The sequence below is a fragment of the Atractosteus spatula genome, chromosome 25 (assembly GCF_055471065.1).
Source record: "Atractosteus spatula isolate fAtrSpa1 chromosome 25, fAtrSpa1.hap1, whole genome shotgun sequence".
Taxonomy (NCBI): Eukaryota; Metazoa; Chordata; class Actinopteri; order Semionotiformes; family Lepisosteidae; genus Atractosteus; species Atractosteus spatula.
The window spans coordinates 2,825,880-2,845,998 of NC_142730.1; the positions used below are offsets into that span (position 1 = coordinate 2,825,880).

The 20,119-nt window shown below is 39.2% G+C and overlaps 1 protein-coding gene across 1 annotated transcript; it reads left to right on the plus strand.

Annotated features, from left to right (window-relative positions):
* The first annotated feature begins 5,147 nt into the window (after nucleotides 1-5,147).
* On the plus strand, nucleotides 5,148-15,518 carry LOC148815061 (uncharacterized). The gene is made up of 9 exons (XM_088905856.1): nucleotides 5,148-5,194; nucleotides 7,994-8,811; nucleotides 9,593-9,646; nucleotides 10,541-10,840; nucleotides 11,868-11,897; nucleotides 12,386-12,424; nucleotides 12,844-12,931; nucleotides 13,661-13,741; nucleotides 14,330-15,518. Exons 2-9 carry the CDS (start codon nucleotides 8,064-8,066, stop codon nucleotides 14,355-14,357), a joined length of 1,368 nt encoding a protein of 455 aa, XP_088761982.1. The 5' UTR covers nucleotides 5,148-5,194; nucleotides 7,994-8,063; the 3' UTR covers nucleotides 14,358-15,518.
* The last annotated feature ends 4,601 nt before the right edge of the window (nucleotides 15,519-20,119 follow it).

The window sequence follows — 20,119 nt, forward strand, 5'->3', positions numbered from 1 at the left end:
CAGAGACGGATGAATTTCAAAACATCTGCTACAGTACTGTACATCTTGACTTGATGTGTACATGAAGTGTATAAGATTAGCACAGAAAGCATTAAAAACAAGATAGAAAGGCAAATTTAAATTGAAAAGGCCTAATTAACTGCTGAAGATAAATAAAGTCTTTCACCACGTGCTTTAAAATAACTTGGGGACTCTGAATTCCTTAAGGAAAAGAGCAAAGACTGCCACCTCTTAGGCACAGTAGAATGGTTAGAAAAGGTGTTTTAACCTTCAGCCTTCGCAACAGCTTGTATAAAGACAAAACCACAGGAACTCTCAGCCAGCAAATCTTCACACACGCTGTAAAAAGGAAGTGAGCATCAAGTCCCTGAAAGCCCACGGAGTCTATTAAGGAAATCCAATTGAGAATGATGTCACCCTTATGCCTAAACTGTTATAGTGTACTGTACGTATTGAAACCTTCCATAGTAATTCTTTATTTCACCAGATAAATCAGTTGAAAAATGTGATTTACAATCATAACCAGGTCCAAAGGTTTGATCTGCAACCAAATTCACAGAAGGAGTGGTGTCTTTTGATGGTTGTTCCAAATGTAATACTTAACAAATAACGGAAATAATCATCACTTACAGGATTTTTCCCTAAGGGATGACTTTTTTCAGCGATAGATTCCAAGCAGCACTCTTTAATTGCGCAAATCTGGCCCCGTCATCCACTTGCACAGATTGATAGCGGACAATCACCGCCGCTCGAAAGGTTTTTTTTTATTGCATGCTATGTTTATTATTTGTGAGAATGTTTCCTTTTTTTGAGATGTAGTATGGAAATGTATATTTTGTAAAAAATAAAATAAATAAAGACGGACAAACGGGGCAGGTGCATGAAAATCAACTAAAATACCAAAGGGCCGGAGCGCCCTTAAGAGGAGGGATTACGATCGTGACACAGAATTTATTTAGTGTGAGCTTGTTACAGTGATGTAACCCTTTGCAGTAGGGAATTCCTGGACAGGTTCTTCCAGTTCTCCTTGAAGCATCTGGAGAGCTGAGAGAAACTGTTCAACTAGTGCAGTTAAGACATTCATGAGCGAATTCGGGTCATTACGTTCTCGGCTGGACTGAAAACCTGTAGACACACTGGCCCACCAGGAACAGATCTGGAGAGCCTTTTCTGAAGTCTGCAAACTGCTTTCTAACTTTTGGCTGGGAGATTCCTGAGATCCTGTACATGAGTAAGAGAATGCCAAATCACACACACACGCAGGACAAAATCAACGGTTTCAGCTGCAGGCTGGACGAGAATAGCGGGCGGTTGTTGAATCTCTAATATAGCCTTCATGCAGAGTTTCCTACAGCCTTCAGTCAGAAATAATTTACGACCAACAACCAACAATAATTTACTGTATGTAAACGAGGAAAACCACAGAGATGAAACCGCACATTTCTTAAAAAAAACAACCTTTGTTTAGGCAGAAAAAACCCTCTCAGTGTAGGTTGTTTGCACAGCATTTGCTGTGAATGTATTTGTTCTTACTGATATCATGCCAACGTGGAAAAACAGTCAATTATCTAATAAAAGGGCGCCTCTTTAAAGCAAGACCCGCTGAAAGATTATAACGCGTTATCACGTAATTTAATCAAAGTATACAGTACATCAATGCATCATACAAATACCTCCAATTCAAAAACACACTCCACTTCCTCTCAGGGGTTAGAACACCACAGACTTTTCGTACGTGTGCTTGAGAAATCTAGAGAGAGAGAAAAGTTGATTGCGAAACAACCTCTTCCGTCTCATTGGGAGGAGCCCACAGCGGAGTTAACCAATTGGGCGCAGTGTTCGCGTTGCAGATATTTCTGTAGGCTGGTGTGCGCCTCTGTAAACCTACAGCAGCAAGAACTTTCTAACTTTTGATCGGTTTAAACCCTTCCTCATCTCTCATACAGATCGAGACCAATAACTGATCTCTGTAAATTCGCAGACAAATCAAGAAAAAAAAAATTCGGCTGCTACCTTGAAAATTGTCGATCGAGTTTGAAATGGCCGTAACGAGCAACGGTAAGTATTTTTTAAAACTATTTATTATACATAATTTATGTACGTCCAGATATGCATGTTCGGTTTAATAACAACTTAGTTTCAGTGATGTACTGATAAGCAATAAGTATTTATTAGAAGTGTTTCTCAGAAACATCAATACGTTAACGAAAACATTAATAATTCATGTGGGCAAAGCAACCGTCACATAAAGTATTATTATTACCTTTACTATGTTATATTAGCGGTGGATTATAAACCTACCTAAGCACAGTATATTACGCCTGATCGTTTATGTGAAAGAAAAGGCTGACTAGTGATATGTGCACATACAGATTTATGACCGCTTGGTGAATTAATAAAAGCTAGGCTCACAGGCTCGTGTTTTCCGTGTAAACCTAACCCTAACCCGTGTGTAATGGCATTTGTACAAGCCTGAAGGATATGTTTATGTACAATGCGGAAAACGATAAACCATGATAAATCGTGTGCAAACAACGATTGGAATTGCTTCCGAAGATAAAAAATGCTCTCACTTGTCGAAACCATAAATAAGTCCCTCCCCATCTTTTCCTCTCAAAGACCTTTATTAGAATAGTTACTTTGCAGATATGCCGTAGATGTTAGAGGAAGTTGTTTTTCAGAGAGTGATACAGCATCGGGCTCTTCGTTACCTTTTCAAACCTGCTAACAGTGAGAAAAATAAACTAAATACAAAACGAAATCCAAATAAATATCAAATATCATATCATCGAGGACGTTTAGCGAGTTCTTGAATAAAACTACCAGAAAGTACGTGTTTTTTTTCACAGTACCAAAAATGGACAATGGACAAAGTTTAGTAGGCTATTTGTTAATACTTACAAATATTAAAATAAGTCTGATAGTTTTTAATTAAATTACAGAAGGGCACTTCTGACAGAAGGCCTGTAAAATTAATCTGCGCGATTATCGAATTGGCTACAAAAATTGCTGCTTGCAAAACACTGCGGGAATTATTGGAAATGTTGATGGGCTTTTTATCGTCTGTGATTCCCAAAAAGATATTAGCCTTTACTGTAGATCCCGCGAACCCGTTATGAATTTAAGCTGGAAAAGTTTGTGGTTAGTATTGGGCAGATACTGCAAGATACTGCAAGGGCGCATACTGTATATGAGGTGGACGTGTGAAGATGACATAGGCCCAGACATAGAGGCTCAAACATTATATCTTCACCGACTGTACAATTTGAAATGATTTTTATTTAAAAAAGAACAAAAGATATTGCATGCAAGAAGTCAAACGTGACATGTGAAGTCAAATGTGATCCGAGTTTGGTGAAGATTAATTGCGAGTGGGTGACAATGTAGTTTATGTGAAAACAGGTTAACACTGTTAAACCTTACATTGGATAATAGACAGGTATAAAATAGGTAAAACAGTTTTAATTCCTTTGAATTTTTTTTAACTTTTTTTTTAGCTTTGATAAGCTTTTATAGCCAGTCAAATAACTTTGTGTTGCAACGCGTGATATGTACGTGCTAGGAACGGTGGTATTTAATATACAGTATAACTAAAGTGCGTACTATTTTAGATTATATATTATTTATGGTTTATTTTTATGCATTACGTAATTAACGTGTATGGTTTAATTCTCGAAAGTACTGGTTTTATCATCTTAAAAACCACTTTAAAATAAATGGAGAAATCAAACAACATTCAATTTTAACAGACCGCATACAGTAAACCGTTCTAAATCAAAGCCGTTCCCTTACCTCTATTCATCTTGCAACAATTATAAAAAAACAAAACTAGAATGTTTTCGGACTTTGAATTTTTTCCGAATCAGCACTCGTAGTGTTTTGTGGTGTTTCTGCTGGTAAATCGCTCAACATGGAAAAAGCCATATTTAACAGGAGGCCATTTTATCTTGAAATCATCAATTAGAACACAAATCTTAATAAAATCGCCTCAAAACCAATATTTAGAGGAACGAAAAGCAGATAACATAGATTACACATTGTACTGTCATATGTTTAAATTTAAATTTTAAATTCAACAGGTACTGTAGCGTTTTCAGCACGTCTACTGCGTTTTTAATGTTACTTCTAATATAACATTTGTATTTTTATTGAACGTTCAATTTGTTTAAAGCTCGCCCTCCAATGCTAAAGCTCAATTAGAATAATAGTAGTAGTTAAACTCCCCTGTCCTGTAGACTCAAGAGTACCTAGCCTACGCCCGTGAAATATTCTGATACATTTTCACGCGTCCATTGTTGCCAACAGTATATTCATTCTTAGAAAAAAGTGAAAACCGTAATCATGGGTGATGTATCAGCTGTGGTGTGATTAATCTGTTTTGAGAGCATTAGGCACAGATTATTCATTATTCAGCCGTCTGTTTTATTTTAATCGAGTACCACAGGCTGCCGTGCAAACTTCAATCTTAACGTAGGAAAACATCGAGCTTTTTCCCAGATCAGAACAGGCCGGAATATTCACAACACTAGCCGTACTGCGAAAAGGGCATAGGAAATGTAGACCTAATGAATTGTAAAGAGAGAGCTTTTAATTTGCTGCATTCTTAGGTTTTGCGGGGAAAATCCGTAACATTTATGACTTTTCCGTGCATGTTTCAATATACTGCGCTGGTGGAGAGGGAAGTCTAATAATACAGTATAATCATAAGTTTAAAAAAAATAGTACCTCACACTTGAGCATCTAGTATGTGTGCACATGCTTTTAAAACGTAAATTTTGTTTTTTTTGTTCCGCACTTGGCTTTTAGATGTCCACCCCTCGCGCTTCCTTTCCGTCACTTTAAAGCGGTTTCATTGGGAATTATTGCCATCGTCGTCCTTATTTCAGTGCGATACGTTTACGTGCTTATTTCTGTCTGTTGTCAAAGACTCAACTTCCTCTTTCGAAATGCGTATAGAAACTGTTATGGTGGAAGCTTTTAAACAATGTCTTGAATGCGTCCTTTTACAGAGCTTTACAGTACGTTCTGTCGATAACCCCCGAAACACAGGCTGGTACTGCATTTCATTGTCTGCATATGATCTCATGCATTTCGCGTAACTAATATCATTTCAATTAATTGTCAAACATTTATCTTTTTCAGATACCCAGGAACACTCCGATTTAGAAAAAACGAATAAATCGAGCCCCAAAAGGTGAGCTTTTAATTCCGTGCCAACACAGATAGCAGAGACCATTCTGTAGTGCAACGGGAATGGATTAATATTCTTATTTTTCCATGCCCTAATTTATTTATAATGCCACAACTGGTAAGTGTAACACAACAAATGTTGCGTGAATATTTGTTGTGTAAATACACGTCGCATCAGGAAGGCTAGTTTTACTTAATCGGTCCTATTTGCCCCCTTTCATCGTTTTCTGCATTCTAAACTCTTGTTGTTAATCGTGCTAATTTTGCATCCTCTTCTCCTTGCTAAATATTTTCTCTTACTGTAAAGCACTTTTAGAGGTTATTTTTAAAGGTGATATGAAAATACTACTACTAATCATAATAACTATTACACTTAAGCCAGCAGCCATATTACCCTGCAACTCACAGCTCGGTCGCCCACTGGAGCTCAGCAGGTGTGAGCCTGGTCAGTACCTGGATGGGAGACCTCCTGGGAAAACTAAGGTTGCTGCTGGTAGAGGTGTTAGTGGGGCCAGAGGGAGCGCTCACCCTGCGGTCTGGGTGGGTTCTAATGCCCCAGTATAGTGACGGGAACAGGCGCCGTCCTTCAGATGAGATGTAAAACCGAGGTCCTGGCTCTCTGTGGTCATTAAAAATCCCAGGGCGTTTCTCGAAAAGAGTAGGAGTGGAACATACCTTTTCTTACTTCACTCAGCCCCGAATAGAGTTTCTCTGATGATAAGAAGGCGTCATGGATGTTCGAATCTCGTAAACAGCTCATCTGAGAAATCAGGGCTGAGAGAAAAAGGAAAAAAAAACAGGTTTGTGACTGGCAAGATTTGAGGAAACACCCACCCCCCCCCCCACAACACACACACCCTCCTCATTGTTTCTCTTGGAAAACCCCTAACAGTGTCCTGGAGGCGTTATTGCTGAACGGAGCCTCTGAGTACCCTGTGTTCTCTCAAACACATTTGGAGATGTAGGTTCACATGCGTCATTTCTGCAAGCCGATGTGTCCACCCCGAGTGTGAGATTGTAAAGGCAATGCTAAACACTGGTTTTTAGAATCTGCACCTATTGCACGTAAGGGACTGGTTGGGTAACAGTCCTAGAATTTCTTAGGAATTCTTATTAACGTAATACTCTGTTCTGCTGTAGTACATATGTTAGTGACATAATCCACTATATTTATACATTGCAGGGTATGTAAATATTATCTAGTTCCTAAGTTTAATTAACAAAGCAGGCATAGATACAGCAGCTGTTCACCCAAATGCATTATCAGTGTTGGATAGCTGAACCTGCTAACTTTGATATATTATGAAGTACATATGCCTAACGTTTCCTGGCATGACCATATTGCAGCTGATTATTCTCACTCTGAAGAACATGACACAGATATCCATGTAATACTAGCACCATAGCCTAGTATTTTTTTTACAGAAAACCGCAACAGTTTACAGAAAACCGCAACCGCTTAGCCTGATAGCACACGCAGAACATGAGTTTTTTTGTGGTTCTTTCCAAAATGGAAAAATATTTAAAAACCGGGGTGTATTTTGTCAAAATCGAACAATCACAGAAGTAATTTTAAATACTGCGCACGCTGTCATGATAGCAATTGCATTAACTACACCTTCCAAGCTCTGTCTCCGTTAACACGTCTGCTCGTTCGGATACAACTAGCATCTCAAATGGCCTTCAAAGGTTAATGCCAGGAAGTGAGCAATGGAATATAACTAGTGCTGCTTTTTCGGAACTTTTAAAACTGGTTTTTAAAACTATACATTTGAACGATGGATTTCAAAACGTCACGCTCCATCTTTTGATCTCCAAATAAAATTACGTTTTGACAGTCAAAACTGAGTTAGAGTTTTGTATGAGGGGGGATTTTTAAAATGTGAACTCTTATTTTCAAAACCCGCATATTGCCGGTTTGCATCCTTTCGTTTTCGTAATGACGTTGTGATGACCCCGAATAGCTAAAACAAAACTGCATCTTATTAAAATATGTTTTTCTGCTCGTTTTTTTTTTTTAATGGGTAGTAAAAGACGCGCAAACGCAGGTGGAGGAACACACGGGATGGGTTTGGAAAGGAATTGTTGTCGGAAACGTTTAATAAAAGAAGGAACGCGGGGGCCTCAGGATTACTGTGGGGGGGAAAAACAGTGTTACAGGTTCAAACCCGCGTCAGGACACTAGCTGACCGCGAGCGAGATCCCCCCCCTGGCAGAGGCCCAAGGCAGCGCTGCAGAAAGTTAGGGCGAGGCATCCTTAGGGAAACTGCGCCCCCTGCGGCCACCTCTCGGCTGACGGGGAAGGGACGCGCCTCTCGTCCAAATCAGCTGCAAGACGGTAGTCCTAGTAATAATCGCAGTAGCTCAGAAAGCTTTTTTTAAAAAAAGTTACAGTGTAAAGCAGTACTTTTCCAAATTGATTAAATGTCGTGCTTTTTGTTGGAGTTGGTTATTTTAACAGCCTAACATTCTACTTTGCACAAGTTTTCCTCCTGACCACAGGATATGAAGCACCTCTCTCAGAAAGCAGCACAGAAAGCTCAAATGGAGAAGTGATATCAAATATACTGGAGGGGGAGTTTCTCTGCACATGCAGGAAAGAGATTAGAGAGATTTTAAATGTTTGGTGCCTATAGCACAGGAAACCAACTGCGCGTGTCACAAATGTTCAGATACATCACCCATACATAAAATTTGTTTTAGGTTCGTTGTCAAAAGCCACATTACTCTGTTTCTATTGCTCCTTCTTAGAAATGAAGAGTTGGGCTTCTGAAACAGCTAAAGAATGACCTTTGTTTTACAGGGGAAGTGATGATGAACAAACGTCGGGTGCCACTTCTTCCTGTGAGCCCTTTCGAGAAGATGGAGGAGTGATGGAAATGGGAGTCAGGGCTGAGATGCCAGCAGGGGCCGGGGGCACAGGAGCTGGAAACTTGGAGGTGTTGAAGATGCCGACTCAAGATCTGGGCATGGAACATGACAGCATTTTAAAGAGGTCCTCTGCCATCCCTGATTTCTTCATTGTTAATGATTTGAACACCACCGGAATGACAGATCAAGACACTGTTCCTGAAAGAATGCAAGTATTTCAGGACTCGGGTCTGGAGGACACTGCAGTGAAGGACTCTAAGAGTCCCAACAGTTCATTTGGGACTTTGGGATCTGTTCGCACTGGATCGCAGGATACTATGAAATCCCAAGGGCCGGAGCAGAAGCTCCTAGCTTCAGACACGGATAAGCAGGAAAGCGCAGAGGAAGAGTATGATCAGAGATTTCCAGATCCCGATAAGCCGAAGCCGCTCCCAAATCCTGATCTGGCCAAGCGTTGCCTCTCAGGAGGAGATGTGGAAGCGAGGGTGAAAGCTGCAAAGGAAGCCAAGCCTGATCGTCCCGGAAAGAAATCCGGCGGGAAAGAAAAATCGGAGAAGGCGAGAAGGAAGAAAGGGAAGAGGGGTCGCTCAGAAAACGCTTCGCAACTCGGGGAAAAAATGGCTCAATACTTGGTCTCTGTCCTGCTGCCGATCTCTCTGAAGATCGTGAAGACCTGCTGGAAAGAAAGTGCCTCAAAATCAAGAGGCAAGGTCCTGAAACGACCAGGGAGGCCACGGACAGGAAAAGCCCGTACGTACAACTTGATGTTAAAAATCCTGTCATCTGTCATCGACGGCATGAGTTTCCGAAGACGGTTTTCTTTCCCAAAACACGGTTCATGTGAGCAACCATACCACCACCATAATCACAGCGAGGGTTCTGGCAGAATGCAAATGCAACTGACAAACCACTGTGGAATCTGAGTTCCATCCAACCGTTTGGTGTAAATGCAGTCAGAATTTCCCTCACACAGTGTTGTCAACGCTGAAGTGAAAGTTCAGCGGGGACAACAGCAGCTAAGAATGAGATACTTTGGAAATGCTGGGAATACTTGGTGAGAATAGGTTTGCAGGCAGGCATCCGGGGGAATTATGTCAGCAATAGGCTCATATGAGAATACAGCTAAGGAGATAGGGTGATGTTAATTGTGATCTTGGAGGGAAGCCACTAGACACTTGCTGAGACATATACACAAACAATGTTAGCTGGTTGCTGGGCTTTGTGCATCTTGCTGAGTTTGATGCAAACAGCCACACAGAATGTTGATATTTACTCCACAGTTAATTTTAGGGCAACTCATTTAGTTACAGAGTAATCCATTACAATTCCACTATAATTTCAAGTTAGTATGAAATATAGATCTTATTAATGATCAAATTGGGATACCTGAATATATTTATATAAAATATATGTGAATTAACTGTGATAACAGTTTTGCAGATTGGCGACTCTCCATTCCTGCAAAACGTTCTGAAATGAGAAATTATGTAGTCTTTAAAACTATTAATCAGACACTTTTTCTGTGTTTCAGGTTGTCTTATCACATGCATATTTCTCTTATCATTGCTGAGAACCGCTGGCTGTGGTGAGTCTGTCTGGAGTTTTTGTTATTTATAGTTGGTTATATGTACCAACCAAGTAAGTTGCCACTCAGCCATTTATTGTGCATCATGATACTTTACTAATAATGTCGATTATTCTGAACCTGAAGTTTTTATAAACTTTGGAAATAGTTAACTGCCAGAGATAGTGATTGTTACGGAATAGCAGAGAGGACGCTATGCAGAAAACCAGGGTGATCTCCAGAGGCGTCGTTGATATAACATACGAGGTCCGAAAGCCACAGGTAAAAGTACAAAACCAGAAGCATAGCCGTCAGCCGTGAGGAAGCCGAGAGTCTAAACCAGAACGATAACCTAAGTACCAAAACCAGGAGACGTAGTCCGATAACAAACCGGGGTTAGGAAGCCAAAAACCAAGTAGTAAGTCATATCGAAAATGGAAGTAGCTCTAGCCAGAAAAGACCCCAAAACTGAGCACAGGGGAGAGTGTGAAGAAGCAGTAAATAGGCTGGGGTAAATGGGCTAAGTGGGAACCATGCATTTGCCTGCTCAGCCTGGGACATTGAAAAACATCAGGAAAATAGCATTGGGCTGGAAACACAGCAAGAACAGATCATTTGCTGGGACACAAGAGACCAATGAAGAAGGAATCCAGGTGAGATCAGTAGGTTTTTCAGGGCCAAGATGGAAGAGCACAGCCAGAGAGAGAAATCAGTGGAGGAATATTGCAAAGGCTTTCAGCATTTAGAGGCAGACTGAGCATTTGCGGATTTGTGATACAGTGTATATTAATGGCTGGTTGAAATGTATTCAGAGGTTTCTTTATGTAACTGAATTAACAGTGATGTCCTGATGAAAATAGGATGGAGAAATTGCATAACCCTTAGGTGAATATCAATGTCTGTCTTTCTTCTCAGGTGTACTGGCTTGCCCCGGAGATGTTGTGAAACTACATTTCAACCTCACTGGTCATTTGAAAGGACATGTTGCGCTTATTAACAGCACTTCCAACAACATCTACTTTTACTACAATCAACATCAGCCCAATACGTGTCGCCCAGAGGTGTTAGAAAAATTTGAACCATGCTTGTCCGAGGATGGCAAAACTCTCTACCTGACCAGGATCGCATCAAAGTCCACTGCAATCAAATACATCCTGGAGTATGAGACTGAAGAAGGAGCTCCTGTAACCATGCATCTCTCTCTGTCCTTGAAAAGTAAGTTGAATGTAGTGAAATCTGTGCAAAAAGGTGAAAGTTGTAGCTAGTTAAATACAGAAGTATGAGAACTGTACTTTGTTAAAGAAGAATATTTTGCATAATTAACTTGGCAAATATACTCAACTAACAAATTAGCTTTCAGCAATTGTACTCTCAAGTGCATACTGTATATGGTTATTATCATCATACACCACACTATTGTTTAATTTATTTGAATGTAATAAACTTTTAATTACGTCTTAATTCAAGGTCCAGTTCAATAAGCACAATCTTGTGAGAACCTTATGATATAGGCAACTAAATTATTTTCTTTGAAAAGACACAAAAAAACGGTTATATAGTTAACCTCTTATCGTTTAGGAGGATTGTGCTGGTCTACAGAGACCTGCATGTTGCACTGACATACAGAAGACATGATGGATGGATTAATACCCTTATTCATTTATTCCTTTTTTTAATTGTATAATGTTAGCATGCCCAAAGGGGTTGGACAGCCAGCTGACCTTGGACCCCTAGAGGTTTTTTTTCTCCTTTTTTGGTTCCTCTCCTCCGTTGTCTTCTGGTCTTCTGTTCTGTGTTCACAACATGCGTGGTCACTTGCATTGTTAAGTGCCTTGGGGCAACCTTGTTGTGAAAGGCGTTATATAAAAATACATTGAATTGAATTGAATTAAGATTCTATTGCACACGGGTAATATAATCTAGCCCTAGTCTGTGGGGAGACAAGCAAACTTCTCATAGACAGGCACCACAAGTCAGAATCGGATCCAGCTGTGCTAACTGCCCCTCTACTACATGGCACACAGATGGTTGAACATTTGTCCAGAGTTTTATTTTGTTTTAAAAAGACTTTTAGAATCATGTTGTCTGACTTCATTAGGAGGAGCTGGTGTTGCCAACAGCATCTGTTGTGGTGCATAAGGATGTTGCTGTTATTATTTAGAAAGGCAGGAAGCTGAGAAGTTTAAAATGAGTTATACTGTAGTGGCTGGTGTTCAGAATTTTTTTGTTTGTTTCATTTTAGATTGTTCCAATGACAAGCATCCCACACCCAGTAAGTGTTTTTTTTTCAGCTTCCTCACCTGTTCCATTTATAGACAGGAGATACTCTCTTGTGGTTTAAAGCAGCAGAGATGAGAGAAAAATAAATATTTTATTCCACTCTATTCCACTCAGAATTACTGGAATAGTGTGCAGCAATTCCAGTTTAGCCTGATAAATCTTCCTGAATTAAGAAAAAACCTGGTTTGTAGATCTTGTACTGCCAAGTCTAGATCTTCCTGTATTTTACCCATATTGGAAAATAGTGTCTTGCCTAATATGTGGCTCCATAGCTGTACTGTCTACAGAGCTGAAAGTGCAGATCACAATTCAATTTGGCACAGTTTAAAAAAAAATACTCCTTTTGTAGATAATTAAACAGTCTACACAGACCTCAGCGGTTATGTTGGGGGGTTGTTAGAGTGGCCTGCAAACTCTGATTGCCAATGAACAGCAGATCAAGTGAGATCCCATTACTGGTTTTTCTTCTTTTCCACACAGCGCCACCTACCTCTACTCCATCTCCCCTTAAGACTGACTGTAAGTTCCACAATTAACTGCTTTAACAAAAGATTGTAACCGATGTGGTTTCCTTCGCACTATTGCTGACTTTGTCTCATGCAAACTTTTATTCTCTCAATGACTCACAAGTGTGATGCGAGTTATATTGATTTGGCTGTGAGCAGCCCATTCATAAGAACTGTTCCTAGTGAAATAACAGCTTCATGTGTCATCTCTTTCATAACTCTCACTTGGGGACTTTTGAGAGATTTATTCTGTAAATCTAAGGTACATTTGTGCTTTTACTGCTTAAGAACATAAGAAACGTAAGGAGTTAATTATTCCCAGGTTCATATGCATGCATTTCTTGGAAGAAAGTATGGTATTGGCTTTAACAACGTTCTCATTGATAGTAGATATATTAATTAGAAATCTTGTTGCTTTTTGTTCTCATCTAGGGGCAGCTACACCTGTCTTCATTACAGTGGCTTTTGCCCTTCTTGGATTCTTGATTGTGGGGCTGATTTTAAGACACGGCTGTAAGAAGTAAGTGTGACTGAATCTGTTTTCTGATTGTGTTGATGTTGTATGGGATTCTGCTATTTCAGAAGCCAGACCAAGAATTTACAGTATATTATGTAGTATACCGAGGCATATGAGAAGACTGGACTTACACATAGGATTCAGAAAAGCGAAGTTTTCCATTAGCGAGCTCAAGCATCCATCCTGGTCTGTCGATTCAGATTCGTGATCAGGGTGTGGGGAATGTGGAGAATGTCCCATCAAGTCTGAAACAAATCAAGAAATCCAGCATCACCTGAAGTGTGAGGAACGTGAATACACAATTAAGGCTAGAATAAATCGTTCGATACTGCCCTCTAGTGTCTAACCTGGAGAAATCACAGGTGATTTCAGAGGACGGTTCAGAGAAACAAGTTTTTTTTATTTTGACTCAGAACAGGTAAGGTATATGGATTTTCTCAGTCAGCTGTAGTCTATTTCATGTGAGAGAGCTGTACTGTAAGTCCACATTGTGGTTTGGAAGACAGAAATTGAATTTCCTGTTGACAGAAAGCAATAAAGAACTTCCCCGGTGACAGAAAACATATCGTACAGTAATTCCAGAATGGAAGTTGAAAACTGATTAGTTAGAAAATTATGGCTAACATGCAGGACAATACAGTACAATCATGCCAAGCCAGTGTGGATGGTGGTGAACAGAATTGTGCAGTGTGTTTTGGGGTGCTTAACCTCATTCTCTTTTGATCTTTCTAGGAAGAAAATGTCAGATGGATGCAACACAGTGTTGTGTTATTCACACAATAGTGCCTCACAAGAGGAAGCCACACAGGATGGGTAATTAATCTTCTGTCTTCACCTATTCACATTAATTTAAACAAAACATGTTTCCAAAAGCCTAGTATGCAGAAATTTAAGATAAAATTACATTTTGACTTGAAAGAAAACTTAACACTACACTTGACAGATACACACAGCTCTTTTATAGTTGAAAGGATAAGAAGAACTGAAAGGATTTGTTAATCTTCTATTAGCTCGCTATACAATAAGTGCTCTCGGACATTCAGTCATAAAGCTTGAGTACGTTAATTTTCTCAGTGCTTGTGCGCATTTGCCTGAACTTCCATGAGATCAGGTTCATGCAGATATTTTTGTCACTGTATCTGCTAAGCCTGAAAAATATTTGATTGGGTTCCCTTGCATTCTGTTGTTATAATTAGTTTCAAAATAATGCAGTGTGTAGATCCATGACTAAGGCTAGGAAAAATGAAAAATGCACTTTAGCATGGAAATGTAAATTAAAACTTGCATAGCATTACAAAAAAACAGCTTGACTATGAAACACATACCCAACTTTATGGCTCATCTGATTTATCGCGTACTCCCTTACATCATGAATACTCATGCCATTCTTCCTTCCTGCAGGCAAGCGATGAATCAGATGTTAAACTGAAATCTGACTGATTCTTCAGCAGTGGATGCTGTAACTCAGACAACAGGAAGCCAATCTTTGGAATGAGCTGTAGCTCCAGGTTTGCCTAGCTAGGCCTGGCCTCCACCATGCTGTTCCTGAATTGGTTAAATGATTAATTATACTGAATTCTAATATTAGTAAGGACTGTAAAATAAATACCAGTCTGCTTTTCACACCGTGTAAAATAGACAACTTTCATGTCTGTACATTTTAATTAACCCGGTGCCAGTAAGAGGAGGATAAGCTCCTCCTTTTGAACCTTGGTTCCTCGCAAGGTTTCTTCCTACTGTAATGTGAGGGAGTTTTTCCTGGCCACTGTCGCCTTCGGCTTGCTCACTGGGAGCTCAGGCCCGGGAGTCTGTAAAGTGCTTTTTACAATGTCACGAGGCAGTGTGGTGGCATGGCTACCTCACTGTGTGGGTGCACTGTTTGTAATTCCAGGGCTGCTATGGAGCATGTACTGTAGGTTTTCTCCTGGTGCTCTGGTCCAGAAACATCCTGGGAAGTGAATTGGCTTCTGCCCTGCCATGGACTGGTCCCCCATCCAGGGTGTACCCTTCCTTATGCCCGGACACCGGGATAACTCCCTACTCTTCTCGAGAAATGCCTGGCGATCATTAATGACCGCTGAGAGTCAGGACCTTGGTTTAACATCTCATCCCAAAGATGGTGCCCACTACAGTAGAGTGTCCCCGCCATTATACTGGGGCATTAGGACCCACACAGACTGCAGGTCCCACTGGTCCCACTAACACCACTTCCAACAGCAACTACAGCTTCCCAGGAGGTCTCAAACTGACCAGCCTCAACCCTGCTGAACTTCAGTGGGCAGCCAGTTGAGAGCTGCAGGGTGATACAGCTGCTGCCTCTAACCCCGTCTGCTCGTGCTTTGTTATGTATAAGCAAATCTAAAAAATAATTACGAGCTTCTGCCTATTAAATGTATATCTTCTGCTTCATAGTGTTGTATCGTTTTCCTTAGAACCGTTACTTCGCTTTTCCAAGTGAATTTAGTCGATTGTGTACACTCAACGCTATAGTTTGTTTTACATATCTTATGTGTTTTATTCTGCTGTTATTGTTCTCTTTCCTAGTTGTTGATACTATTGAAACTGAAAATAAAAAACTTTGTTTTTCAACATTTCTCATGGTCGCTCTTTTGTACTTGATTTTCCCAGACAGTTGCAGGAAAAAAAAAACGTATTCTTCGCTTCGGCATTGTCACAACAGATCCAGTCTCAACTAGACGGTGGTTTAGGAAATTACCTGAACATGTTGCAATATCTTCAGTTCAGCGGCCTGAACTAAAATTCCATGATAAACTTTTTTTCTAGTATCAGCTTCCGGTGAGTGTCTATTTTTAAATCGAGTTCCAGACAGAGGCTGTTTTTATAAGCATAAAATGCTTGTATTCCGATTCCAAAATTTCTTAATGTTTGCCTTTTGCAGCATTGCCAGTCTGTAACTCTTTTACTCCTTTTTGTACAAACTGTTCCGCTACGGCGCCGACGTACGCGTTGTTGTTCATTGTGCAAATACACAATTTGGATTGCATCTCTCATACGGGTAAGAGTGCGCATTTTCAACAAAGGTAGATACATGGAGTTCTTTAGTTACAAGCTGCACCAGCTGAAGCACGAAAGGTGATTTTTATCGCCTATTCCTGTGGGTTTTAGTCTTAATTAAATCAAAGATCACCCTTACAACCTACTGCCGTTTTAAAGTATTAGAGGGTGGAGCTGGCTTCAAAACTATCCTGGAAAAAATCTTCTCGCAAAGCGAAAGGGTAGACAAGCTGGATTTTTAAATTCTTCTTCCAAAACTCTAGGATGCAACAACACTCCTAGCTCTCTTAAGTCAAACTTAAAACACTTACTTATACGCTTTAGCACTTACGGTCTGATTCCTGTTTTTTCCTATTAATTATATGTACACACACTTAGCTTTTGTTGTACTTGTGCTATCTCAATGAAATTCCTTAAGCTATTTCTAACATACAGTACAATTCAGAATGTCATTATAAATGTTTTGTGTGTCTTATCTGTTTGTATAACCTTCAGGGGAATTAAGAAGAGCTGGACTTTCAGCTCAAACTCCAGAGATTTATTATAAATTGAGGCCTGTATTTTCTGAAGGCCTAGAAAAAAAAATATTACCAACCATTCCTGAAAAGGAATAAAATTAATTTTATCTAATATGTATTAATTCGCATTTGGTGTATTCGGTAGGTGCTGTGCATGTATTAATTAGCTTGTAAAGAATTATTTAAGGACTAATTAATTTCCCCGTAAATAATTCTTTATGAACTTTTTTTTAGCCTTCAGGAAAAAACGACAGCTTCTTTATTAATATAGACATTCAAATGACATATTTGCTACCTCCTAACTTAAGTCTACAAAATTTATAGTTTTCAAACACTCTTATAACCCAGTAAACAGACCAAATTGATGGACTTGATCCCTTCTGTCTCAGGAGTTCGTTTGAAGTCTTAGCGGACTTTGTTTTGCCGTCCTCAAGCTCAGATTGATCCCATTAAGCGTTTCAAAAGAAGATCCGAACAGAACTTGGGGATAATCAGACAATCGAGAACAACAACAAATTACTCCTAAAAGCGAAGGTTCTGCGTTATCCCGGTGGGGCTACACACTGGTGGTGGTGGTGGAGAGGAGTCCCCATTACCTGCAAAGCACTTTGAGTGGAGTGTCCAGAAAAGCGCTACATAAGTGTAAGGAATTATTAATATTACATTTTTTTTATTTCTTCGCTTACCGCACAAAACGAATAGTCGTTCGGTTTCCTTAGTCTTAGTGCATCAATCGCCGCATGTTGTTATTCATTTAGTAAATTAGAAACGCGTGCAGGGAGTTTATATTAACTTGTGTAATGGCTTTGCTAACAAACGAGATTGATAACCGACTTTTACCACTTCGCGAAGTTCTGTCAGCTGTGCTATAATTAAACTCACCTTTGCATTCGCTATACGCGCCAATCTGAGCATTTTACGTCTATAGTGCCTAGTGGTCACAATGCTGATGGCTAGATTTCTTAGTCAAAAATAAAGAAAAATGTGTAGAACAGAAAGCACAATTATATGTCCTTATCGTCACTATAGGCCCAAACAACACACTACTAGAAAATATGTTATGTTATTGTGTTTACTACAATATTCTTTGAACACCTGATTGTGTTGTACTTACCTAAGTTGTTTGCTTCTGAAAAATAAAAGGTGTTCTTTATCACAGTGAAGTGTTTCAAATTTTGTGTCATTATGTATTTGTGTCATAAGTATTTAATAAATGCAAATCTAAATTATGACTAATTTAGCACTGGATTTGCTGTGTTTTAAAATACATGTTGTTTTGAATATTTTCTATTATACAATTAGTAATTTAGGGAGAAGTTAATTCCTTGCTGGAAAGTGAAAAAAAAAACAGTTTCAGCTGTGGAACCATTCTTTTATGTTTTCTGTTTACTACTCTGTAATTTAATAATGTGTCCTATCGTCCTATCAGTTAATCATTAATGTCCTATTAGTTAATCATGCAGCAAAGGATTCTTCATTTTATTTTACAGTCAACGTCAGACTACACAGGAAATGAGAGGAGGGAAGGTTATACGTTACACTTCAAAGCTTTAGTAAAAGTACAGAAGGAACCTGGATCACTCAGGATATAAACAGTACCCTCACAGTAACCCACAAGATGTTTCCAGATTTTTACCTGCTTAGTCTATTAAATTAAAGGTGTAGGTAAATAATCATATGATCTCCCTGTAAAGTCTAACTGCCTGATGGGATTACAAAAGGCTTGACATGAAGCATTATTTAGTGGCTACATTATTCTCCCAGTCTGATTCTGTTACTTTCTAGAGTGGTATGCCTGTTGCTACCACATGATTCTGCTTTCCCTCAGCCAATTCATATCCTTTCCTTAGCTCAACTGTTAAGTTTAAAGTGTAGTTTTCTATAATGTATTCAATTTCATTTTCTATAAGAGCAGCCAGCATGCGCACACACAGGGGTTAAATGGAGATGGGCATGTTGCAATAGTGAATCATTCCGAAAGCAGTCCCTACTTTAATTATACTCTTGCATCTTTAATTACAGATGTCTCCAAGAGCACATTTTCAAGGCGAGCATTCAAAAGCTCAGATCAACAGGAGTTAATTTTGTTCTGATAAATATCTCAGAGAGGTCATCATGCAGGTGGTGACGTAAAACTAGAGAAAAGGAACTATACTCAAAAGAAACACTGTGAAAGTCACTAACCATAAATTTGAAAGACTACAAATTCAGTTTTCAATTGTTATTCACTGTGGAAGGTGCTTTTTAAACATAGCTTACTAATATGTTTCCCACACCCTTTTTTGTCATCAGTTACGGGGATTAATACCATGAAATGATTATTTGTGTCGTAATCTGGCTCTGTGGCACCATAACAAACCCACAGAAAACAAGAATTGATCTTTTATTAAACCTTACATCACATACATTTCAGTGCAGACGACATAAAGACAGCCAGCAGCCAGGAAAAGGGTGAGTTTGTATGTGTTATCAGTACATTTCAAAGATTAAATTAGAGTTTGGAGGTAGTACAGATAAATGTTGGTATTATTTCACTTGTAGTATGACTATTACTACTGGTTTCTTCATGGTTCTCAGTTTCTGTAAGTGAAAATTCTTGAGCACTGTGTGAAGTTGGAAAGTGAATGTGTTTAGTACTGAAATGAAGTTTTGATTTTTTTTTCTTTTGGTATTGGGGTATAATATTATAATGGTTATGGTAATCTGATTTCATATAATGTGTGCAAGACTATTGGTACAAAGTGTCTGGCATTTACTATATGCAAAGGAACAAGTAATAGGTTTATTCCAGGCCGAAAAGGCATGGAATACCTGAAGAAGGCTCCACGGCCGAAACGTTGTGTTTACTCTCCTCTCTTTTCAGCATGGAATAAACCTGTTACTTGTTCCTTTGCAGCCATCGCATGCTGACACAGCTACCCACATGATATACCATATGCTACACCACAGGCAAGTGAATGGTGTACAGGCCTGAATGAAAACTGTATGACCTACATCACTACTCCCTCAGTCAATTTCTCATGTTTATATTCATGGTTGTTTTAGTGCAATAGCACGAAAAGCACTGACAATAAATATGGGGGGAAAAGGTTCTGACATAATAATGATACTTGATGCATGGGCAGCACTAAGTAAGTCACCTTGATTATTGATTATATTTTAGGCAGGGTGTAATATGTCATTACTTTGTGTATACTCCATGCATGTAGGCCTTCAAGTGTCTGAGACACGAATGCATTTCCAGTACAAAATGTATACCTTGCTTTCCCAGCTTCACAAGTACTAGATAAAGTAGTGATCCATATGTTCACAGTATATTAGATATCATACAATACATCTTTCATATCCTCTGCTACAGTTCTCAGCACAGGAAATGCAAAGTAGCAAATGACTGTGGATTCCAGTTCCTAAAGTAGCCATGTTGTTGAAGCACTTCAAATTCCTTTTCTTGTGACACACATTCTCAAGTCACTAAAGCTGCTTTCAATCAGTTTCGTCAGAAAACAACACATTTTTAAGATCAGCCAGAATTCAAACTATGTTTTAAAACACAGCTGCTATATACAATAGGATGGAGATTTTATTTTGATAAAAAAGCACAAACAGGCTACAACTAAAAAATTGTCACAGTAAAAAATACAGTAAACGACAAATGTCC